Source organism: Podarcis raffonei, chromosome 16 (genome assembly GCF_027172205.1).
Source record: "Podarcis raffonei isolate rPodRaf1 chromosome 16, rPodRaf1.pri, whole genome shotgun sequence".
Taxonomy (NCBI): domain Eukaryota; kingdom Metazoa; phylum Chordata; class Lepidosauria; order Squamata; family Lacertidae; genus Podarcis; species Podarcis raffonei.
In genome coordinates, this window is record NC_070617.1 from 14,078,623 (window position 1) to 14,100,882 (window position 22,260).

General features: G+C 47.2%; 1 protein-coding gene and 1 long non-coding RNA gene across 6 annotated transcripts; both read left to right on the top strand.

Moving 5' to 3' along the window:
* Positions 1 to 16: 16 nt before the first annotated feature.
* LOC128404296 (uncharacterized) lies at positions 17 to 2,018 on the top strand. Its single transcript, XR_008328086.1, has 2 exons — positions 17 to 244; positions 1,776 to 2,018. It is a non-coding gene; the product is annotated as an uncharacterized LOC128404296 (long non-coding RNA).
* A 2,514-nt stretch (positions 2,019 to 4,532) lies between these two features.
* On the top strand, positions 4,533 to 20,957 carry PELI3 (pellino E3 ubiquitin protein ligase family member 3). 5 transcript variants are annotated; one of them, XM_053368960.1, is made up of 7 exons: positions 4,533 to 4,761; positions 13,223 to 13,375; positions 14,603 to 14,732; positions 15,761 to 15,862; positions 17,073 to 17,270; positions 18,853 to 19,041; positions 20,032 to 20,957. In XM_053368960.1, coding segments are annotated over exons 1-7 (1,341 nt in total). In that variant the 5' UTR covers positions 4,533 to 4,759; the 3' UTR covers positions 20,599 to 20,957. The 5 variants fall into 5 exon arrangements, with proteins under 5 accessions (XP_053224935.1, XP_053224937.1, XP_053224934.1 ...); XM_053368962.1 differs by lacking the exon at positions 4,533 to 4,761 and adding an exon at positions 7,060 to 7,392; XM_053368959.1 differs by lacking the exon at positions 4,533 to 4,761 and adding an exon at positions 10,753 to 11,017.
* Positions 20,958 to 22,260: the final 1,303 nt, after the last annotated feature.

A 22,260-nucleotide genomic window follows, 5' to 3' on the forward strand; every position in this document is an offset into this window, starting at 1 on the left:
AAGCCAGCCAGGGAGGGAGGGACCGGGAAGGGTCGGCGAGAAGGGCGGAGAACCGGGCAGGAACCGGGGGCTTGCAGCCGCCCCGAGCAGGTAGATGCGTCGGAGATCGCGAGGCTTTTTGCGCATTTGCTCTTTCCCACTCTACACCTAGGAAAGACTCCCCGGAAGCCGGCTTGTACCATTGGGCCATCTCACTCAGTAATTTTCTGGGTACACGGACCTGTAAAGTAGGTTTGGCTCAAAGGTAGGTAAGGATCTAAGAAGAGCTTGCAGGATAAGGTCCATCATAGGCATGATTGAATCATCTTAGAATTGTGCAGGAATCTCAACTAGATCATCCATGGCTGATGGCCATCCAGCCTCTGCCTTAAAACCTCCAGTGAAGAAAAGTCCACCACCTTTGGGGCTGAGTCCATTCCACAGCTGAACAGCTCTTCCTGTCAGAAAGTTCTTCCCAATGTTGAGTCGGAATTTCCTTTGTTGTAACTTGAAGCCCATGGTTCAAGTTCTACCCTCCGGAGCAGGAGAAAACAAGCTCGCTGCATCTTCCATCTGACTCTTGACAGCCCTTTAGATACTTGACCATATCTCCTCTCAGTCTCCTCTTTGCCAGGCTAAACATACCAAATTCCCTCAACTGTTCCTCATAAAGCTTGGTTTCTAGACCTTTTATCATCTTGGTTGCCCTCCTCTGCACAGGTTTCAGCTTGTCAACATCCTTCTTAAATTGTGGTGCCCAGAACTGGACACAGTATGCCAGGTGTGGTTTGAACCAAGGCAAAATAGGGCGGGACTATGACTTCCCTTTAATCAAGATACAGTGGTACCTCGGGTTACATACGCTTCAGGTTACATACTCCGCTAATCCAGAAATCGTGCTTCAGGTTAAGAACTTTGCTTCAGGATGAGAACAGAAATCGTGCTCTGGCGGCACGGTGGCAGCAGGAGGCCCTATTAGCTAAAGTGGTGCTTCAGGTTAAGAACAGTTTCAGGTTAAGTACGGATCTCCGGAACGAATTAAGTACTTAACCTGAGGTACCACTGTATTGTACTTCTGTTGATGCAGCCTAGAACAGCATTATCTATCTATATCTATCTATCTATCTATCTATCTATCATCTATCTATCATCTATTTATTTATTTGCTGCATCACACTGTTGACTCATGCTAAGCTTGCGGTCTACTAAGACCCCTGGATCCTTTTCACATGTGCTACTGACAATCCAGGTGTTTCCCATCTTATATTTGTGCAGCTGGTTATTCCTTACCTTTGTCCTATTGAATTTCATTTTGTTAGCTCATGCCCAGTTCTCCAATCTGTTAAGGTAATGAGCGTAGCCAGGGAGGTGGGGGGCAGCTGCCCCCCCATCAAGTAAATAAATAAAAATACTTAACTAACTGGTCAGTTGCGTTGCAGATAAGTTGGTTCTCCCCCCCCCAAGCCTGCCCCCCCCAAATCCTGGCTATACACATGGTTAAGCTCATCTTGAATCCCAATATAGACAGAGTCCACAGAGACTTACTGTATACCCAAAGAGGCGAGAAACCAAGAGATACTACAAGATTTCATAGATAAGCAGTGAGAGACTAAACCATACAGAAGATCAGAACCTTGATGGGAACAGCTCTGCAATTTCTCAATACCTCACTCAGCATACCTAGAAGGAAATTAAAGCCTTTACAAAAGGGGCTTTCCATTTAAATTAAGCCTCAGCGCAGAGATGGCATAACACTGTAAGAAATTACACTGTAAGAAACCTACTAACTTTACTAGGACTGCAGTGTGAAGGTGGGACTAATGTGGAGGACTCGGATGATGATTCTGGAGAAGATGGTCATGATTAGCAAGTAAAAAACACCACCACAGCAGAAAAGAGAAAGTTTCCCGAGTCAAATTGACCTGAAGAGTCTACAAAACCTTTATTATGTATGCTTCTATCCTCTAGTCTACATCAAGCTGAATGATGTTCACCATATCCTGAATCAGTTTGCTGCTTGATTAAACATTTGAATTGTGCCTTTTTTCTTCTGTTTGCTCTTAGTGGGGGAAATGGGAGCTCACCCCCCTTATTCTTGAGGCCTAAGTTACTGTAAACTGCCCTGTGATCTTCGGGTGAAGGGCAATACAAATATATAAATATAAATAATAAATAAAAATAAAAATAATAAATTGAGGTCTGTGGCCATTTCTACCCAGGACTTCTCCCTGGAGATGGATCCTGCACATACATGATTTCTGGGTTTACTTCTCAAGCTGTGGGTTAGGGTGGGGGTGGTTGGGGGGGAAGGGATGTATTGTTGGGAGAGATGCATAAACTGCTGTGTTATGCAAGCTCATAGTTGTTTTAAGCTTTAGATATAATTTTGGCTAATGTGAATATTTTGTCAATGGGCTGGGTTCCATATCAAAACGAAAAAGTACAAAAATTCCTACATAAAAAAATAATCCTGGTATCATTTGCTTACAAGAAACCTACAAAAGAAAAACGAGCGAGTGATTTGTACTGCCCCCTAAAGGTGGGATTTGGTATAATTTGCCTGGATCCTCAAAAGCTAGGGGTGTGGCTTTATGGATTGCCAAGAAAACAGGCATTGTATATAATGATGTTCCAATAGATCAGAAGGGTTTTTTTGTGTGTGTTTTTGAAACAAGAAGAAGAAGAAACTATAGAGAAACAAAAATTATACAATTGGTTCAGTCTATGCCCCTAACTCCACTCAACCTATTTTATCAGCTCTACTGTTTCAATTATCAAATTTTAAAGAGGGTCCATTAATTTTAGGGGGAATTTTAACATGACTTAATAATCAATTGGATAGGACATTCATAAACCCTAATAAATTAACACCAGTTTTTCTCAACTAATAAATAAATGAACTTTGATCCTTGGCGAGTCCTTTATACCTAATAAACACAATTACACTTACTTTTCAAAAAGCTTTTTCGCTTATTCCAGAATAGTTGATATTTTTATTTCATTTGAATTTATTCCCTCTGTTAAATTGGCCTTGATTACCAATATTATCATCTCTGACCATAGCCCCATAACTCTTATGTTTTGCTTTGCAAAGCCTGTAAGACTTTACTTGGAAAATAAATCCAAGATTACTCCAGAACCTCAGACTTAACTGTAAATATAGCTCCAGTTATTACCGAATGCCTTCAGAACAATTATAGTGAATTTCATACTCCTGATGTTGTGTGAGACACATCCAAAATTGTGATAGGAGGAAATGGCTAATTGAAATCTCTGAAATCTACCCCCTCCAAAAAGAGAGAAAAAATTTATTAAAATCTATATATTATGTGGGAGCTCAGCACAGAATGACTAGTATTTAACATTTACATAGAACAGGGTTGGACTTTGGTCATCTTTCATAAATAAATAATTTAGCCAGTGCAGTGGGAATTCTAAGCAGAAAAGTAAATGCTCCCACTGAATATGACTGGGTGGGTGTGAAAAGGGTGGTTTGGTACTCATGGGTGCAATAAACTAAATTAAGATTACCAGCTGTTAGTAATCCTAGAATGACTGGTTTTACGAATGCAGATTGGGCTGCGATGTACAACTGATTATAAATCCACAGGTGGATATGTATTTATGTTTGAAAACGGTCCCATTTCATGGGGCAGTTATAAACAAGAGTTGTATAGCTTTATCTTCCACAGAGTCTGAATACATTGCGGCCACAGAAGTGTGCAGAGAGATGCCTGGCTCAGACTTTGGGGTGGTGAGAAAGGGGCCTGTTAGTCCAATGGAGTTGCCTAAAGCTGTCCCAGAGCGAGAAATTCCAGGCAAGGACAAAGCGCATTGAGGTGAAGTATGTGTGTGAGGCCATCCACGAGGGACTTGTGGAACTGTCTTATTGCCATACCAAGGAGATGACTGCGGGCTTCCTGACAAAGCCCCTACGAAAGGAGAGTTTCCAGAACCTTCATGTCAAGCTGGGACTCTGGGTTGTTGAATAAAATTTATGTATATAAATGTATGTTGCTGTTATGTACTGAGTTGAATAGGATCCAAACTGCAGCAGTCTGATTGGTCCTAGAACAATAGGATCCAAAATGCAGCAGTCTGATTGGTCCTAGAACAATAGGATTCAGAATGCAGCAGTCTGATTGGTCCTAGAACAATGCAGCAGTATGATTGGTCAGCAGGAGCCACCCAATCCAGCTCCAGATAGAAGTGAATCCACAACCTGATTGGCCTACAGGAGAAGTCCGGAATTAGCCAATCACGTGCAGCCCATTGTGTAAATAATGTATATAAAGCAGATACTTTGAGGGGACTTCCATTCCTCTTCACCACTATGAGCTGAATAAAGAGCATGAAATCACTTTGCGACTCTGAGTATATTTCAGTTGCATTGCCTGAGAAGGGGTATGTGGGATGTATTACTAGAGCAGTCAAGTATAATATTTTCCTGTTGCCTAGAATGGACACACGGAGATGTGGCTCCAGACAGGGAGGACTTCCTGCCATACCTGCTCTGGGACTTCCTCCCCCTGTGTGTGACCAGGTAGATTGGCGTGACCCTAGCTGACCACATAAAAGGGCTGGCCACGCAACCCCCATTTCTCTCTTGGACTCTTACTCCCTTACTCTTGGATTCTTGCTGTCCTGGCTTTTAGCCAGCGCATGGCTCAAGCTTCACATAGGATGGAGCCCACAAGCAGAAAGTCTGAAATGTAGCTCAGACTTCTTTTCATTTTAACCGCAAGATAAATCCTGCCTTCAAATTACTGCTGTGAACTGAATGTGAGTAAAACACTATTCTTACTTTTAAAGAAGACTGTGTTGTGCTATTATTATTTTAAGAGGAAAATAAAGGGGAAACTTACCAGGAACAATCCAGACTCAACAAGTCAGACAGGATTGTTTAATTAAAGGATTTTAACAAACCATCAGCTTGCTTCCAATAAGCTGCAAAGGGAATGTGCTCTGCTGTTTACTCACTAGCGTGAGTGAGAAGGGATAATATCAAAACAATGTATCTTCTCCTACCTTCCTTAACATCCCCACAGTATGTGGGCACAGGAATGGCACCTAGACTTTGGTTTAGGATTGGGCATTGAAGGAAAGCGGGGTTCTTGTACCTTTAACAACTGTGCAGCAGGCAGACATTCAACAGGTTAAGCATTTTCTAGTATGGAAGTACAATTACAGGAGAAGCTTATCCTGGGCTCATCTTGTCTGTCACACATTTCATTCCATGTATAGCTTATTTTTGGGCGGTCCACTCCACCTGCTAAAGAAGGCACAAATCTGTACGTGACACAAGCCATAATTACGAGGTGCATTGTAGCAGCACGCACACTGTGTGTATACTTTTTAAAGAGATGGAATCTTAACATACTGCTTCCGCTGGCAAATAGAGAGGATCATATGCATATTTAGGGTTGGTTTTTCAGGCAGAGGATCACACTGATATGTAGTGCCGGGAGGAGGGACTTCAAATGTACATGTTACCTCTGGATCTTGCAGAGTCTTAAGAAGGACCTGCACAAGGAACAGAGGAAACTGCCTTATACCTAGCCAGACCAAAAGGCCATCTCATGTAGTAATGTTTACACTGACTGGCAGCTACTCTCCAGAGTTTCAGAGAGGAAGCCTCCCCCAGCCCTACCTAAAGATGCCAACGATTGAACCTAGAACCTTCTGCATGGGAAAAAGATGCTCTAACCACTGAACTATGCCCTTTCCACCCAAGAGAGATAAGACAGCAGCACCTGCCTTCTGCTCTCCCGCTGGATGGCTGGATGGATTGGGCCCAGAAACAGAAGTGAGCAGGAAGCGATGTCTTGGAGGAGGAAGAACAGTGGGCCCACCAAGGGTGCCTTGCCCAAACTGCAGGGGTGGCTGGTGCCCCCTGGGACTGGTAGGGCGGAAGAAAAGGAGCCCAAAAGCAGGTGGCGCCAGAGCCAATGGCAGGCTGGGCCACCAAATTCCTGTCTCCTCCCAGTGCCCTTCTCCCAAGGCAACACTGAGGCCAAGGGGGAGGGAGCAAATGCCACTCACTGGACTGGCTGTAAGTCAAAAAGACAGACAGGTGAGGGCTAGCTGAGGGCAGGTTCACCCTTAGCATAGAAATATCCCTCAAACAAAACCCCTCTAGAACCGTTGCCAGTCAATATAGATTGCACTGAGCTAGATGAACCAATGTCCTGACTCGCTGTCAGGCAGCAGCTTATCTCTGCTCCTGTTTTCCTAATTTAAAAAGGACCTGGAAACAGACTGGAAGCCACTGCAGCTACTAATATCCTAGCACATTCCGCCCGTGCCTCTCTTTTGGGGAAATGGCTGTAGATCAGGGGCAGAACAAGACCCTTGCATGCAGAAGGTCCCGGGTTCCAGTCCTGATATCACCAGGTAGTGGCTGCCTGAACCCCAGAAAGCCACTGCTAGCCAGTGCAGACATTTCTGAGCTAGATGGGCCAGTGGGCCTGACTCAGTTTAAGACACTTTCCTACTTTCCTAAGCTGCTACCAAAGGAAGCAAAACAACAAAATTAGCATTGTTATTAATAAAGTTATACTATATGTTTATTGTTAGCCTGTACTGCATTGCAATCCTTTTAAAGCACAACATTTTCCAGTTTGGGCTCTGCTGTTGGTGCTCTTGCCTTGATTTCCATCGAAAGGAGACTTCCCCTATATTATTATTATTATTATTATTATTATTATTATTATTATTATTATTATTATTATTATTTCTATGCTGCCCTTCATCCGAGAATCACACAGCGGTTTGCAATCGGAAAACACAAGAATACATTCCGTAACTATCTGTTGCACTTCCCTCTCCTCTCCCCTTCCCCGAGCGAGGGACCCTCGGCTCTTGCACCCCTCTCGGCACCCCCCCGCCGCCGCCGCCGCCGCCCCCAACACACCCACGATGGCACCCTCCCACCTCCCTCTCTTCTAGCCTCTTTGCACACCTGCAAAGCAATAAACAAACGATCCCCCCTCCCCTCCACACACCCGCTTTGCTTTTGTGATGCAGCTGGTGGGCAGGTTGCAGGGAGAGGCGGGGGCGCGAGGCAAGGGCTGCCCCTGGGTGGGGAAAAGGGAGAGACGAGAGGGCTTGGGGAGGAGGATCCCCCTTCTCTGGTTCTTGCAAAGGGTTGCGGGGGGGGGGAGCGGCGTTGTGTGCGTTGCAGACTTGCGGTGTGTGCGGCGGGGTGCCGGGGACGCGAGAGCTGAGCCTGTGATCCCGCCCGGCGCCGGAGCAGCAGCCGCCGCCGCCAAAGCAGAGCCGCCGCCTCCTCCCTCCTCCTCCCTCCTTCTTCTTCTTCTTCTTCCTTCGGCAATGCAGGGCTATCCATCCTGCGCAGGCGGTGGTTGCTGAGCAAGGACCCGCCGCAGGGGAGCGGGGGGGACGCGCAGAGGGGTGAGCCGGAGAGACCCCCAACCCTGACGGTGGTGCCTGGCGGGTTGGGGTGGGGGGGAGGGAGGGAGGGAGGCGGAGGAGGCTGCGGGGAGGGGGTGGTGTTGCATGGGGGAGAGGAGCGGCGGGGGGAGGGCAGGGAGGAGGGGAAAGGAGGGAGGGAGGGATGCCTCCCACAGATCTCCCCCACCCCACTTTTACTTTCTGCAGTTCTTCGCTTTCTGTCTGTCTGCAGCCCCCCCCGCATCCCCATCATTCCTAGGCTCATCCGCAGATCGGCTCGGCTGCCTTTCGATTCTCATGCCCCCCCTAATTCCTAACCCACCCCCAATTTGATATGGTGACCCTGAATTTTTATGTCCCCTAATTCATTGCCTAGCTCCATCCCTCTCAAATCTGGTTAGATGTCTCTTAATAGTGTCTGTTAAAAAGGTCTCGTCTTTATATAACATATTTAAGCCCTGGCACTTGTCTGGTTTTCCTTTGTTAATATGCACCCTGTTATTCTTAACCTCCCCCAGCAGCACCATCTGTCTGGGCCCCTATTAATTCCTAACCCTAATATAAACACACACACACACACTCTCCCTCCTCAGATCTCTTGGGCTGCCTCTGAATGTCTTATGGGTGTCCTTTGATTCCCATGTCCCCTAATTCAGTATGCCCAGGTGTTCCTGAATTCTTTACCTTCCTGTCCCAAATCTGTTTGGGTGTCCTCTGATTCCTGTTCTCTGCCCCCAAACCAGCATCTTCGTTAAGATGCGTACACATTTGTCTGTGTTTACCTTTTGCTAACCAGCATTGCATGGGACGGACACACACACACATTGTGTGTGTGTGTGTGTGTGTGTGTGTGTGTGTGTGTGTGGAGAACGAGTGAGTGCAAAGGGCCACTGTCCCTTTGCAAAATGTGTCCCATTTTTCCGTGGTCCTTCCTTACTGCACTATGCCTGGCACTGCCCACCTACCCTGCATCCCCAAGAATGCATGCTCAATATCTGGTTTTCATGGGTGAAAGAGACAGCCACCCCCACAATATACATTTCCAACAACTTCAGTCCCTAGTCCAGATCCCTCTGTCCAAAGGCAGAGGCTATCATGCAACTCTTGAGTAGCAAAATCAGGCCCTTTTCCCTGCTTCTCTAGCACTATCGATAATATCCTGTCAAACAGCCTCTGGATCCTTTCCCTTGTGAATTCTTTCTGCAAATGCATCCCCATGGTACCCCAATAAATCAGGATTGTCCCCTCTCCTACACAGTCACACAGCACCCTATACACTTTTCCAGCACTCTTGCTGTTTCCAGGGAACACCAGAAGCTGTCTTATACTGAGCTAGATGGTCAGTATTGCAGACACTGACTGGCAGGGGCTTTCCAGGATTTCAGATATCTCCAGCCCTACCTGGAGATGCCAGGGATTGAATATGGGACCTTGGCAAGCAAAGCAGTTGCTCTACCACTGAGCTACAGCCTGCTCCTTAGTGGGGGCAGGTATACTGGGGTACCATCATGGACATCCCAATTCTTTCTACTTCTCCTAAACATATTAAACACATGTCCACCCCCTTCAAGTTATGTACATCATCTCTTAAAATGCAACCTTCCTAACTTCCCAATAAAGCAGGATGCGGCCCTCTCCTTTCTCACTCACCACATTTGACATTAAACCCCATTCCAGTCCCTTAGAGAGCCCCCGTGTTTGTGAACAACTCCATTGGACATTAGTTCCCTATATTTGTTGCACTGATCCCCCCCCCAAGTTTTAATGATAATTATTTTATATATATATTTCCTTTTTAATAGTTTTTTAAATTTTAGCTGTGTTTTTATCTACAGTTTTATTATGTATCCTGTTTAGAGGCCTATTTGAGTAAGTGGTTTATAAATTTTTCTAAGTATTTTTTTTTAAAAAACCAACAACAGCTATGCCCCTCTAAACAGGAAGAACTTGATCCATTCCCCCAATGCACAGCTTAGATCCTACAGATTTTCATCTACATACCCACTCTTACCAGAACCACTGCTCTAGAATAACCTGGTGTAGCAGACCCTCCCCCCCTTAAGCAGAAAACCTCCCCTTTCTGTGCTTAAGGGGGGAGAAAACCCTATGTCTCAAAGCTTTCCAGAAGATGCATGCACCTTGTGTGACCTGGAAGTCTTGGCCCTTAATCTGAGAGGTGGACAGGTTCAGTAGAAAGAGATCCTGCACATGCAAAGGTTCACAGAGACTTCCCCTTTGAGGGCTTTAGTCACACACCCATCCTGCTTGACCTCAAGATGCATAAATCTCTACATTCCTTGATCTACAAATCCTCTTGAGTTCTTTTTAATTTCTGTTTGCCCTTCAGTTTTGCACATACAAAGAGCTTTTCAAAAATGTTCACTGGCCAGGCATCTCTGGATACCCTGTCCCACTAAGTTTCCTCTGTGTCCCTGAATTTGCCCCAGGGATCCTGACACACAACCGTTCTTCAAGATTTAATTCTCCCCCTCACACTCTGCTCTACACACCCAGAGTCCTTGGCTCCATAGTTATTGACAATACAGTTCTCTATAGAGGCTTAGCACCTCCACCTCCTACAGCCTCCAGAAATGCTGCTTCCTAGCCTAGAGAGGGTGGGAAAAATGGCTGGGGGGCGGGGGCGGGAATCAGTGTATAATCTCATAATTCAGATTATTTGTGTAACCTTCTGAGCAGTGGATATTGCTGGATTCTGGGTTTATTCTTTTTTAGTTCTACAGGGTATCACGTGATGGACATTTGTGCAAAATGTAATTATTTACAGTCTTGCCTGAGTTCCAGAATCAAAGCTGGTACTACCTTCCTGGATGTATCTGAGTAATGTTTTTGAGACCATGTCTGTTTGTGGGGAGTTTGATTAAGAGATTGCACCCAGGGCAGTTTACAAATTGGTTAGAATGTCTGACTTAACATCTCTGTATCTAAACAGATAAGACTAAGGCCATCTTCACCCCTTAACTATAATTTATATACTGTATTGGGTGGTTGGCAACATGCAGGTGGGCCACTAAATAAGTAAACCAATTACCTTCATACAATGAGATATTAATGCATTTCTTTGCAGTACAGTACTTAAATCATTAACTAAAACTTGTTTTAATGAGAAATATGCGGAGACGCACTTAAGACATACCCTCCAGTTTATATATCTGTGCTACATCCTGGTATTAAAAAGAATATAGGATTTTATCCCGTTAGACCTGCAGACCCATTAAGATTAATGGACACAGCTAGGCCCAGTAATTCCAGCGGGTCTACTCTGCGTAGGACTCGGGGGGGGGGGCACCTGTGCTATACATACCCCCTTTGACAGCCAAGGCTTTCCCCCCAAAGAATCCTGGGAACTGTAGTTTCTTAAGGGTGCTAAGAGTTGGATCCCTATCCTCCACAAGGAGCTACGGTTTTCAGAGTTCTTGGGGAAGTATTTGTTGCTAAACCATTCTGTGAAATATAGTTCTGTAAGGGGAATAGCGGGCTTGCTAACAACTCTTAATGAACTACAGTTCCCAGAATTCTTTGTTTAAAGCAGTATGGTGATGCTTCAGCTGTATTGTGGAGATGAGGCCTTAGTGGGATGCAACCCATTCCAGACTGCAAGGCCTAGGTGAGGCCCAGCTCAGATTTGTTTGGTTTGTTGTGGTGGTTGTTAAAGAAGACCCATTTTTGTGTAGGCATGTCTTTCCGTGTGTGTGTGTGTGTGTGTGTGTGTGTTGGGGCATTATGTGTGTGCATGTGTGAACTAGCCCCACGAGCAAGGAATCAACAGGATCGGGGGCGCGGGAAGGAGGCAGCTACAGGATTTCAATGAACCACAAGTGGGTTCCTCCAGCAGCAGGGACCAGGATGGAGCCGAGAGTGTTGCCATGGCAACAGGGAGGCATAAAATATCTGAAATGCTGCTGTGGTAACAGTGCGGAGGTAGTTTAGGGCTATCACCATGGCAACTTTGGGGGGGGGGTTGCTGCTGCTAAGGGTCAGGACTGTCACCTTAGAAACCTGGAGATGCTAGAGGTGTTTACCATATGGCTCCTTTGAACACCGGGCCCAAAACCATAGAGGTCAGGGAGTGCCACCCACGGCAACTGATGGGGAGCCGTCAAGCGGGCGTTGCTATGACAATGCAAGGGCGAGATGCAGTATGAATATGGGATGCGGTCCTAATGGGCATCTGAGCATGTGTAGAGTGCCTTACTCCTCCCTACAGGAGGGAGGCTATAATCCATGCCCTCCTACTATAAATGAAGCTGAAGTCCTAAACACATTTACCACAGAGTAAAGCCCCTTGAACTCCATGGGATTTACTTCTGAGTATTTTATTTTACTTACAATATTTACGTACAACTTTTTGAACAGATCTCACAAATCTTTTACGTAAGATTATTACAACTAGAAGCATTTATTTATTTTTTAAAGAAGAAATTGCAATAGAATGGAAAAGACAACTTGGTTGCTTAGAAAAAACTGCTACTGCTTCTTCTCCCCTCCCCTTAGGGCAAGTTCCTTCTGAAGAAGCTCCTGTGGTGACATTTGGGGGGGAGGGAGAGGGGCTGCTATGGGAGCTGGAGGGTGGCAGGCCCTCAAACTACTTCCTTCAGTACTTCCTCCCCTCAAGCCAGATGGGCCTTCAGGCACAACCAGGCATGCATTGGGTTGTCTCTAGCTAAATAATATTCAGAGTAGACCCATAGACCTCAATGGACCTAAGTCAAAATAATATCCACTATTTTTAATGAATCTATGTAGGACTAACATGAGGTACAACAGGGTTGCAATGGATCTTTCCTTTTGTTCTCTGATAAGGATCATGCAAGTGCATTGATTGTGCTTTTTATTACTCCTCCTCCTCCTTCCTCCCATTACATATCAGACAGGGACTTCTCTGTTGTCTTTTGGGGGCCTATGGAAGACCTTCCTTTTTCCAACTTGTCTTTTAAGTGGAGATTTTTTTTTAATCCCAGTCTGTAACTGCATTGAATTTGGCATCGTTTTTATACGTGAACTTGTTCTAGTTATGAAATATATCTATATTGTTAATGTTTCATTGTTAAACTGCCTCGATATGTTTCATACCAAGCGACTCGTAAATGATTTTTAAAAAATTATTCTTAACAACCATATTCGTATGGCTGAAGTGAGAAGAAGCACTCTCACAACACTTTGACAATCATGGCTTCCCACCCCAAAGAATCATGGGAACAGTAGTTTGTTAAGGGTTCTGAAACTTCTTAGGAGACCCCCTCACAGAGCTACAACCCCCAGCACCCTTGAACAAATGACAGTTCCCGGGATTCTTCGTGAAGCCATCCAGTGAAATGAGAGTGCTTTAAATGTGTGGCATTCTTCTTCTTTGGCGATCACTCGTAGCTGAGTAAGATTGTCTTCCATGAAAACGGTCTTAACAGTGAGTCCGTAAGTGACTGTGAAGGCCAATTCTGGATCCACACATCCTTCCACAGTGGGGACATAGGTTTCCAGGCGGGAGTTGATCACGGTGTGGGTTTGCCAAATGTGCATTTCTCCCTTTTGTCCTGAGTTTGAGCATCTTCAAATTCCATGACACCTTTGGTAAAGGCTGATCTCCAATTGAAGCGCTCGCAAGCCGGTGTTTCCCAATTGTTGGTGTTTATACTACTTTTTTTAGATTTCCCTTTAGAGAGTCTTTTGTTGACCACCAGCATTACACTTTCCATTTTTAAGTTCGGAATAGAGTAGTTGCTTTGGGAGATGATAATCAGGCATCCGAACAACATGACCAGTCCAACAAAGTTGATGTTGAAGAATCATTGGCCTGCCTTCTCTGTGCTTACAGGATGGTGTTAGAAGGAAGCCCTGAAGCAGTGAGCTCCCAGTCACTAGATCTCCGGCGAGCTTGCCCCAAAAGCAGCCGCATTTATCCCTCTCCAGGGGACAGTATCCTGTTGACCAAGGAGCCAGTGAAGTACGGGGAGCTGATTGTGTTGGGGTAAGTGAAGGGAACCCTTTCTGCCAGCAGTCCCCCATGCAGACCTGGACACATTTTTTTAGTGCTCAGCTCTGGAACATGAAATAAAAAGAAGCTGATGAGCAGGAAGCCTGAGCATGTACAGAGTACGTTTCTCTCACCACTGAGTAAAAATAGCCATGTACTTCCAAGGTTAGTGGGTGATGACCTTCAGATCAGATAATTTGTCTCCCAGGCAGGCTTGAACCCCGATCATACCTCTTTTAGAAGGGGTTCAGAGACCCTGTTATAACCAGGCCTGCATAGCAAGCATCTAACCAAGCCAATTGCAACTCATTGGAGACCCCGTAAAGATAATGGTTTTGCTGGCTTAGGAACATAAGAAGAGCCTGACGGCTGGATCAGGCCAAAGGTCCTTCATAGTCCATCATCCTATACTCACAGTGGCCTTTGCGAATCCCAAAAGTCAGATCTGAGTATAAGAGCTGTTTCCCCACAACGGGCATCCAAAACTATACTGCCTCTGACAGTGGAGGCATTTGCAAAGCTTTGCAAACAGCAAAAGGGCATTTCTCAAACACCCAAAACGCCACCCAACAACCCTTCACCAGGGCCTGTTCTTTATGAATCAGGGGTTCAAGATATCTCTCTATGTTGCAGAGACTGCTTGGGAAGTGGATTTAGGATTTTAAACAAAACACAGGCTGCAAAAAGAAATGGAGGGGGGAGTGGGTGTGCAGATTAATACTTGACACTTCCAAACTGTTGCTATATTCATGTGGGATTCGATCACATATGGGCAAATTCAGGTCGTGGAATGATGGGAAGTCTTGCACAACACAATCACTTCCCCAGAAGATCAAACCTTTTGCCAATAGGAAAATGATGGGAAAACATGAGAAAGGGTGGAATAACCCTTGCTTTGATGCAACTTCATCTAATCTCTATGGAAAAAAAGTAACAATGAATGCTCATCAAATAGCTAAGACAAGAAGTCCAGTCTCCCTGCAAGTGAATCAGTATGAATGCTCAGTAAACAAATCATCTGGAAGTGCCTGCGGTTGTGTTTGTCCACTAGACTTGAAAGCAGCCTTTTCACAAAGGTGGGCCTCAAAAATAGATATATTTTAAAGAACACTAGATATTTGAAATCCTGAACTCTCATCAAGTTGAATTGATGTGATGCTCTATTTTACTCTGTACCAAGTACAGACAAACAAACAGATCCATTGGCCTCTCCCAACACAGGTACAATGGCTCCTTGCCCAATGGTGACAAGGGCCGCCGCCGCAGCCGATTGGCCCTGTTCAAGAGACCGAAACCCAATGGGGTTAAACCAGATGTCATCCACCACATCTCTACACCGCTTGTATCCAAGGTGAGTCCAAAGCCCCTTCCTAGCCACCAGGAATACTCTTCTGCTCATCAGGCCACTCTGGGCTTCAATGGGGGGCCATTTTGTGCAAGGACCATAGTGTGGTGATAGAGCACATGCCTGGCATGCTGAAAGTCTCAGATTCAGTCTCTGACATCCTCCAAGTAGGACTAGGAAGGCTCTGGAGAGCCACTGTCAATCATTGTGGGCATGGCCAAGATAGATGGACCAAGGGTCTTATTTGTAATAGGGCAGCTCCCTGCTATTTTTTTTATGCCAGAATCTAGTCCTGGAAAAGATTTATGACTCTAAGCATGTGTAAAGTGCATTTCTGTCCCGATACGTAGGGCTGCCATACGTCCAGGAATCAGTCTGTCAAAATGGCGTCCATGCAGATGTTTGCCGAATCAGCAAAATGTCTGGGGAAACCCGGACGTATGGCTCAACAACTTTTCACTTTTGGGAATATGACAACCCTACAATAAGGAAATAGAGACAAAGCTGTCTTGACTCTCATCTGAAACCCCAGAGAGCTGCTGCTGGTCATTATAGACAAATTGGCTTAGCTGGACCAGTGACCTGACTTGGTTATAAAGAAGCTTCTTATTCGGATTCATGAGGACTGGAATCTTACTTTCTTTTTAGAGGCAGGGCTGGAGCTCAGTGGCAGAGCATCTGCTTTGTATGCAGAAGGTCCCTGGCTCAATCCCTGACATTGCCAGGTAGGGCTGGGGAATGACCCTGTTTGAAACCCTGGACAGGTTCTGCCAGTCAGTGTGAACGATAACAATCCAGTTAGATAAATGATCTGACTCAGTATAAGGCACCTTCCTGTCTTCCTCTGTGCAGCTGGGCTTTAGGAATGGGATACAAGCCTCTTGCTCTTTGATCAGGCACTGAATCTAGTCCATGTATCATTAGAAAGGGAACAGGGAATCTCAGGGTGCTGGGATTGAGGTGATGAGTTTAGCTCTGGAGAGGAGCTTTAGATGGGTCCCACAGCTGTTTATTTTATTTCTTCTGCCCAACAGGCACTGAGTAACAAAGGCCAGCACAGCATCTCATACACACTTTCCCGAAGCCACTCTGTGATCGTTGAGTATACTCATGACTGCGAGACCGACATGTTCCAGGTACCTATGACCCTGGCAGCAGAAACAGGAATGCCATCCTCTTTGGGTGACTAGGTGCCTGTGCCTTCAGCAGATGTCTGGTGTATGAGGTTTTTTTTGTGCCACATATACTTTTTATTGTGCATCTATGATGATTTGAACACATGATGGTTATACGCAATGACACTTTCAATACTGTTTGAACCTCCAAATGTTTCAGAGTGGATGTACTGAGTAATTTCCAAGCAACACATGTCCCATAACTTCCTGCTGAAAACCTGTGTGAGCCTTGGCAGGTGCCCAGCGGTGCCTACCACCGATGATGGCTATGATTTCATGCCCTGTGGATATTGCATCAGATTGTTGTTTTAATATCTGCTTCAGTGAGGCTCTGGAGATTCCAGAGATGGTGGCAGCCTTGGCACCACTTTTCCCTTTGTCATTTAGCAGAAATACCTGTTGTGTTCTGATCTTGCGCAGGATGCTAGGAAGAAGGCAGCAGTGCTTAGGCGATGGCACCAATGTGAGTCCTGACTCTGGCCTCTGGTGGTACAGGAAGTCCTTCTGGAGGCCCCCGTCTGAGGCCCAGCAGTCTCCAGCAGCTGAATCAGAGCCCTGAGGTGTGTCCAGCTCCCGTCGCTGGTGCCTCCGCAGCCTCCATCTGTGGCTGGATCACTGCTGGATTCTGGAGTCATGACAATACCACTGAAATAGTTTTCAACTCATTTGGAAACGCATTTCTTCAAGCCTCAGGTGTGGCCAGGATGTTTTGTTCCTGTGCTGGCTAGTTACTTCATGAACAGATGTGAACCAAAGCTATTATTGAGAGCGCAAGGAAAATAATACAGATTGTTACCTAGACCAAGGATGAGGGACCTGTGACTGTGCAATGGAATGTTGGACTCCAACTCCCAGCATCCCTCACTGTTGGCCATGATGGGAGTTGGTGTCCAAGAACATCTGGAGAGCCACAGGTTCCACGTTCCTGATGCAGGCTGACAAAACATCTTCTGGAGATGGGACATTAATAAGGGTCCCTCTCATCAATGTAAGGCCTTCCTGACTTCTCTGCACCCGTTTGTGATATTTCAGGATTTTTTGACAGGAGAAAATGCTATCTTCCTGAAACCGAGATGGCAAAATCACAAGTGAACAATGGGTGTGTTCGCGAAGCAAACACCAGCGCACTTTTTTTGCCTTTCTGAACTCTCTCTGCCTCCTTTCTTCCCAGATTGGCCGCTCCACAGAGAGCATGATTGATTTTGTGGTGACGGACACGACCCCAGGGGCCAACTCAGCCATTGATGGTCAGTCGGCTCAGAGCACCATCTCTCGCTTTGCCTGCCGTGTCATCTGCGAGAGGAACCCTCCGTACACAGCACGCATTTACGCTGCTGGCTTTGATGCCTCCCGCAACATTTTCCTTGGAGTGAGTGAGTCACCAGCACGACTGTGTGTGTCTTTGCGTATGTGTGGTGGAATGGAAAAGTCTTTGGCTTCCAAAGGAGGACAGCACACCTGTGTGATACGCAAATATTCACTTTGGTGCAGTTTCCCACAACATGATGGTGGACGGGGACATCTCAATCGGTGCCATTTCTGCCTGTCACATAACTTGGCTCACCCAGCAGGAGGCAGTTGCTCTGTAAGCAACTCCCTGCAGTGCATCTGCTTGCCATTTCCCCGTGAGGCCTCCTGCCTTATTGCAGCCTGTGAGGGGGCACACAGAGAAGGGCCTCTAATGGCGTTAGACTACCCTTCGTCCCCAAAAATGGATTTCTAAATGATATTCAAAGAGACCTGTCTGGCCTGAGCTGGATATAAATGCCCTCTTAGTCGTCCACTTTTTTCTGGCCTTGAGAAAGTGATCTTTCTCTGCCTTTTCCTTCTCCTCTCCTTTCCTTGTGCGTCATCTTTTTAGTTTTTAAGTCTGATGTAGCCTCTCTCCCCACACACCTTTATGTCTCTCTCTCTGTCTTTATTGATGTGAGCTGCTTCCAGCTCCTCAGTGTAGGGATCGCTCATGCCTCTGGCCCTCCAGATCTCTTTCTTTGGTCCTTGGGACCTTCCTGAGGCAACATCCCCTTCCCTGACCACACCTCTCACTTTCCTTGAACTGTAGTCATGCCTCTTTCTTGCCTGGATGAAGAGGTTGCAGAAACTTCTGGTTGTGTGTGTGTGTGTCTGGAATGTAGCCTACCGTACAAAGGTAAAGATTTACATCTGTTTCTCTGACCCCTTTTGTCTCTTGCTCTGCCCTCCCCTGGCATGTGACGGCTGGCAGGCTGCCCATGAGTGAGCGCGGCCCGCCCACTTAAAATGGTTCCCCACCCCTGCAGTGAATAAGCAAGGCTCATTCAATTCAGTAGGACAGCCTCTGAGTAGACACGGTTGGGAATGCGGCCTAAACAAATAATTTCCAAGGGCAAATGCGTTCCAAAGCACAACCAAATACACCGTCAAGTGAAGAGAAATAAAAGCATTCAACCAGACAAAAATAACCTTAATCTAAAATGGCTGGGCGAACAAACACATTTTAGCCTGGAGCTGGGAAAGAATATGGTGTCAATGCCGGGCGGAGCTCCCTTGAGGGGGCATGATAGCTCAGTCGGTTAGAGCGTGGTGTTGAGAATGCCAAGGTTGCAGGTTTGATCGCCGTATGGGACAGCTACATAGTCCTGCATTGCAGGGAGTTGGATGAGATGATCCTCAGGGTCCCTTCCAACTCTACATTTCTAGGATTCTATGATAATGATTGCCAGTCATGGGTAGGTATGTGTGGGAAGAGGTGAAACCAGCGCTTTGAATTGGGCCAGGAAACAGACTGCAACTGGCGGGAGGCAGAGGATTGTTGAGAGAGAGACTCTGCTTTGAATAAGCCTGTCTGGAATTGGTTAGGACTCTGCAGGGCAATCCTGTTTCTACGTTCAAAGGCCCCTAGGACAAGTCTTGCCCCCACATCCCCCCTGCCCAAGCGGTGCTGTGATGCCAGTCTCTGGGTTCATTGGCAGGAGAGGGCAGCCAAGTGGAGGACTCCTGACGGACTGATGGACGGGCTGACGACAAACGGGGTGCTGGTGATGCACCCCAACGGTGGCTTCAGCGAGGACTCCACGCCGGGTGTATGGCGCGAGATCTCCGTGTGCGGGAATGTGTATGCCTTGCGGGACAGTCGCTCAGCGCAGCAGCGGGGAAAGCTGGTACGTGGGGAGAGGAAGCCCAGGCAAGGCGCCCTGCAGGACCAAGGAGAACCTGTGGCTCAGTGGCAGAGCACCTGCTGGCGTGCAGAAAATAATATGACATAGTTTTTGAGTTATGGGGGGGTGAAAATTAGGGAAATGTTATATATGTGCAGGATGCATCATCAAATGATGAAATTGGGTCTACTAGACCCGTTTTTTTAAAGCAATGTAGACTAAAGTTGCTTCAGGGCCCCTCTGAAAAGTCAAACTAATCTAAATAAGATAAAAAGGAAAGAAGCAAGAATAAGCAAAGGGAGAAACTAAGGAAGAAGAAAGAGAAGAGAAAGAGAAAATAAACACAAGGCTCTGTACCACAATTATATCTTAACCCTTATTCCACACATAGAAGAGTAAAGTCTCCCAGTTCTCATCTGGGAGCTTCACCCTCTTCCCCCAGCCTCCCACCCCGGGAGATCCTCTCTACCCTGCCCCTCATACTGGGCCTTTTACAGACCCTCCAAGTGCCCCTCTTTTCCAGGGACAGTCCCGGATTTACAGAAGCCATCCTGGTTTCTGATTTGATCCAGGAATGTCCCGCTCTTCCTTAGGACGTCCCTATTTTCATCGGAGAAATATTGGAGGGTATGCTTTCATCTTCTGTCCATCCCCTTCCATCGCAAATAATAATAATAATATTATAATTTATTATTTATACCCTGCCCATCTGGCTGGGTTTCCCCAGCCACTCTGGGCGGCTCCCAACAGGATACTAAAAACACAATAAAAGATCAAACTTCAAAAACTTCCCTAAACAGGGTTGCTTTCAGATGTCTTCTTAAAGTCAGATAGTTGTTTTTCTCTGACATCTGGTGGGAGGGCATTCCACAGGGCGGGTGCCACTACCGAGAAGGCCCTCTGCCTAGTTCCCTGTAACTTCTCGCAGTGAAGGCCCTCGGAGCTGGACCTCAGTGCCTCTTCTGACATCTCTCTCTCTCCCCCCACGACCAGGTGGAGTCTGAGTCCAACGTGCTCCAGGATGGCTCGCTCATTGACCTGTGCGGGGCCACCCTGCTGTGGCGGACCTCGGAGGGACTCCTGCGCACCCCAACCCTGCAGCAGCTGGAGGCCCTGCGCCAGGAGATCAACGCCGCCCGCCCCCAGTGCCCGGTGGGCTTCAGCACGCTGGCGTTCCCCAGCCTGGCGCAGCGGGGCGTGGTGGAGAAGAAGCAGCCCTGGGTCTACGTCAACTGTGGCCACGTCCACGGCTTCCACAACTGGGGCTTCCGCAAGGAGAAAGGGGGGCTGGAGCGTGAGTGCCCCATGTGCCGCCGCTCGGGGCCCTACGTGCCTCTCTGGCTGGGCTGCGAGGCGGGGCTGTACCTGGACGCCGGGCGGCCCACCCATGCCTTCTGCCCCTGCGGCCACGTTTGCTCGGCCAAGACTGTGCAGTACTGGGCGCAGATACCCCTGCCCCACGGCACCCACGCCTTCCACGCAGCCTGCCCCTTCTGTGGCACCTGGCTGACGGGCCAGCAGGGGTTTGTCCGCCTCATCTTCCAGGGGCCGCTCGACTGAGCTGGGGAGGGCGGGGGGCTGGCGGAGGGGAGGGGAGGGCGAGATGGAAAATAAACAGCAACATCTGAGAACAAGGTCCGGCTCTTGGAGGCGGGTGCACTGCGGGTGTGGTTCAATGAAAGCATCATTTTGGTTCCCTGCCAAGGGCTGCGAAACTTCCACCGTATGTAAGGATATCCCAGGCAATGCCAGTTCACAGATTTTTTGGGGGTGCGGTGGGGATGTTGTTGGGCAAGAAGCCCCTCAGTGAGCCCTCTCCCCCCCCAAACCTCTAGGGAAACAGGTCGCCCTGCTGCAACTTCTTGTAGGAAAATGGTTCTCCCAGTCCCATTTTTTTATAAATACAAGTTTAGACATTTGCAATTCTTTCATTGTTTTAATACTTCAGGACCTATGGAACTCCCTGCCACAATAACTCCTTAATGTGACGCATTCCTATTCTCTCCAAGTGCTTTTAAGTCTTCCTAATAGGTATAATAGGCTGGAGGTGAGGAAGATGCCCCTCTTCATGCCATAGTCACCATGGTGCATTCACTTGCCCCTGGCACCAATCCCACCTGGATTTAGGGCAGAGCAGGCAGTTCCCCTGCCCTGGATGCCGAGCCAAAGAGGCACATAATAATAATAATAATAATAATAATAATAATAATAATAATATACCTATATTTATGTGGGCACCTACTTAGAAGATTAAAAAACCCTGTATCAAAAGGAATTATTGTGAAAATAAGAAATATTTAGGGTGGAGGGGCACCAAATTTTGTCCTTGCTCAGGGTGCCATATTACCAAAGTTTGCCCCTGCCAATATTCACCCAAAAAGAACGTGCAAAGGAAGCAGAGGCTGCACTTCTTTCTCTTTGCTCTTTTTTCTCTGTTCCCACCACAGGCTCAGGCAGCTGAAAAGCATGTGGGCAGCGAGGGGGGGGCCACTGGAGGCTGGCGCTGGGCCCCCTTCCGGGCTGTGGGCTTGGGCAGCTACCCAGTTATGATGAGGTGAAGGGCCATCCCACAGGGGCAGAGGAGCTGATTTGCGTTTAGATCTTTGATTCAATCCCTGATGACATCTCCAAGCAGGGCTAGGAGAGACTCCCTGCCAGAAACCCTGGACAGCTTGCTGCCAGTCAGTGTAGGCAATACTAAGGGAGATGGACTCACGATCTGACTTGGTCTAAGGCAGACACCACCAAGGTAGTACCCATAGGCAACTTAGTGCCCAGAGAGGCCTTTCCTGACACCCCCAGGGTCCCCCTTGCCCCCACTGAAATTAGGCTTTGAAGAAGTGTTCTGTTGTAGCCAATATAGCAGGTTGCAACCTATGCCTGGTCCCACAAGCCACAGGCCTCCAAGATGTTGGCAACCCCTGGTACAAAGCATGCTCTTTTTTAAACTGGCCCTTTGTTCTGAACTATGAGGACTGGAATCTTGCTTTATTTTTAAGGACAGGTCCATAGCCCAGTGTGTGGGCACCTGCTATGCATGCAGACGGTCCCAGATTCAACCCCCAAAGGCACCTCCAGATAGGATTGGGACAGGCTCCTTGCCTGAAACCCTGGAGAGCTGCTGCCAGTTGGTGTAGACCATACTGAGTTAGATGGACCAATGGCTTGGCTCAGTGTGTGGCAGTTTCCTATGTCCCTATGTCCCTGATGCTCCAGCGCTGC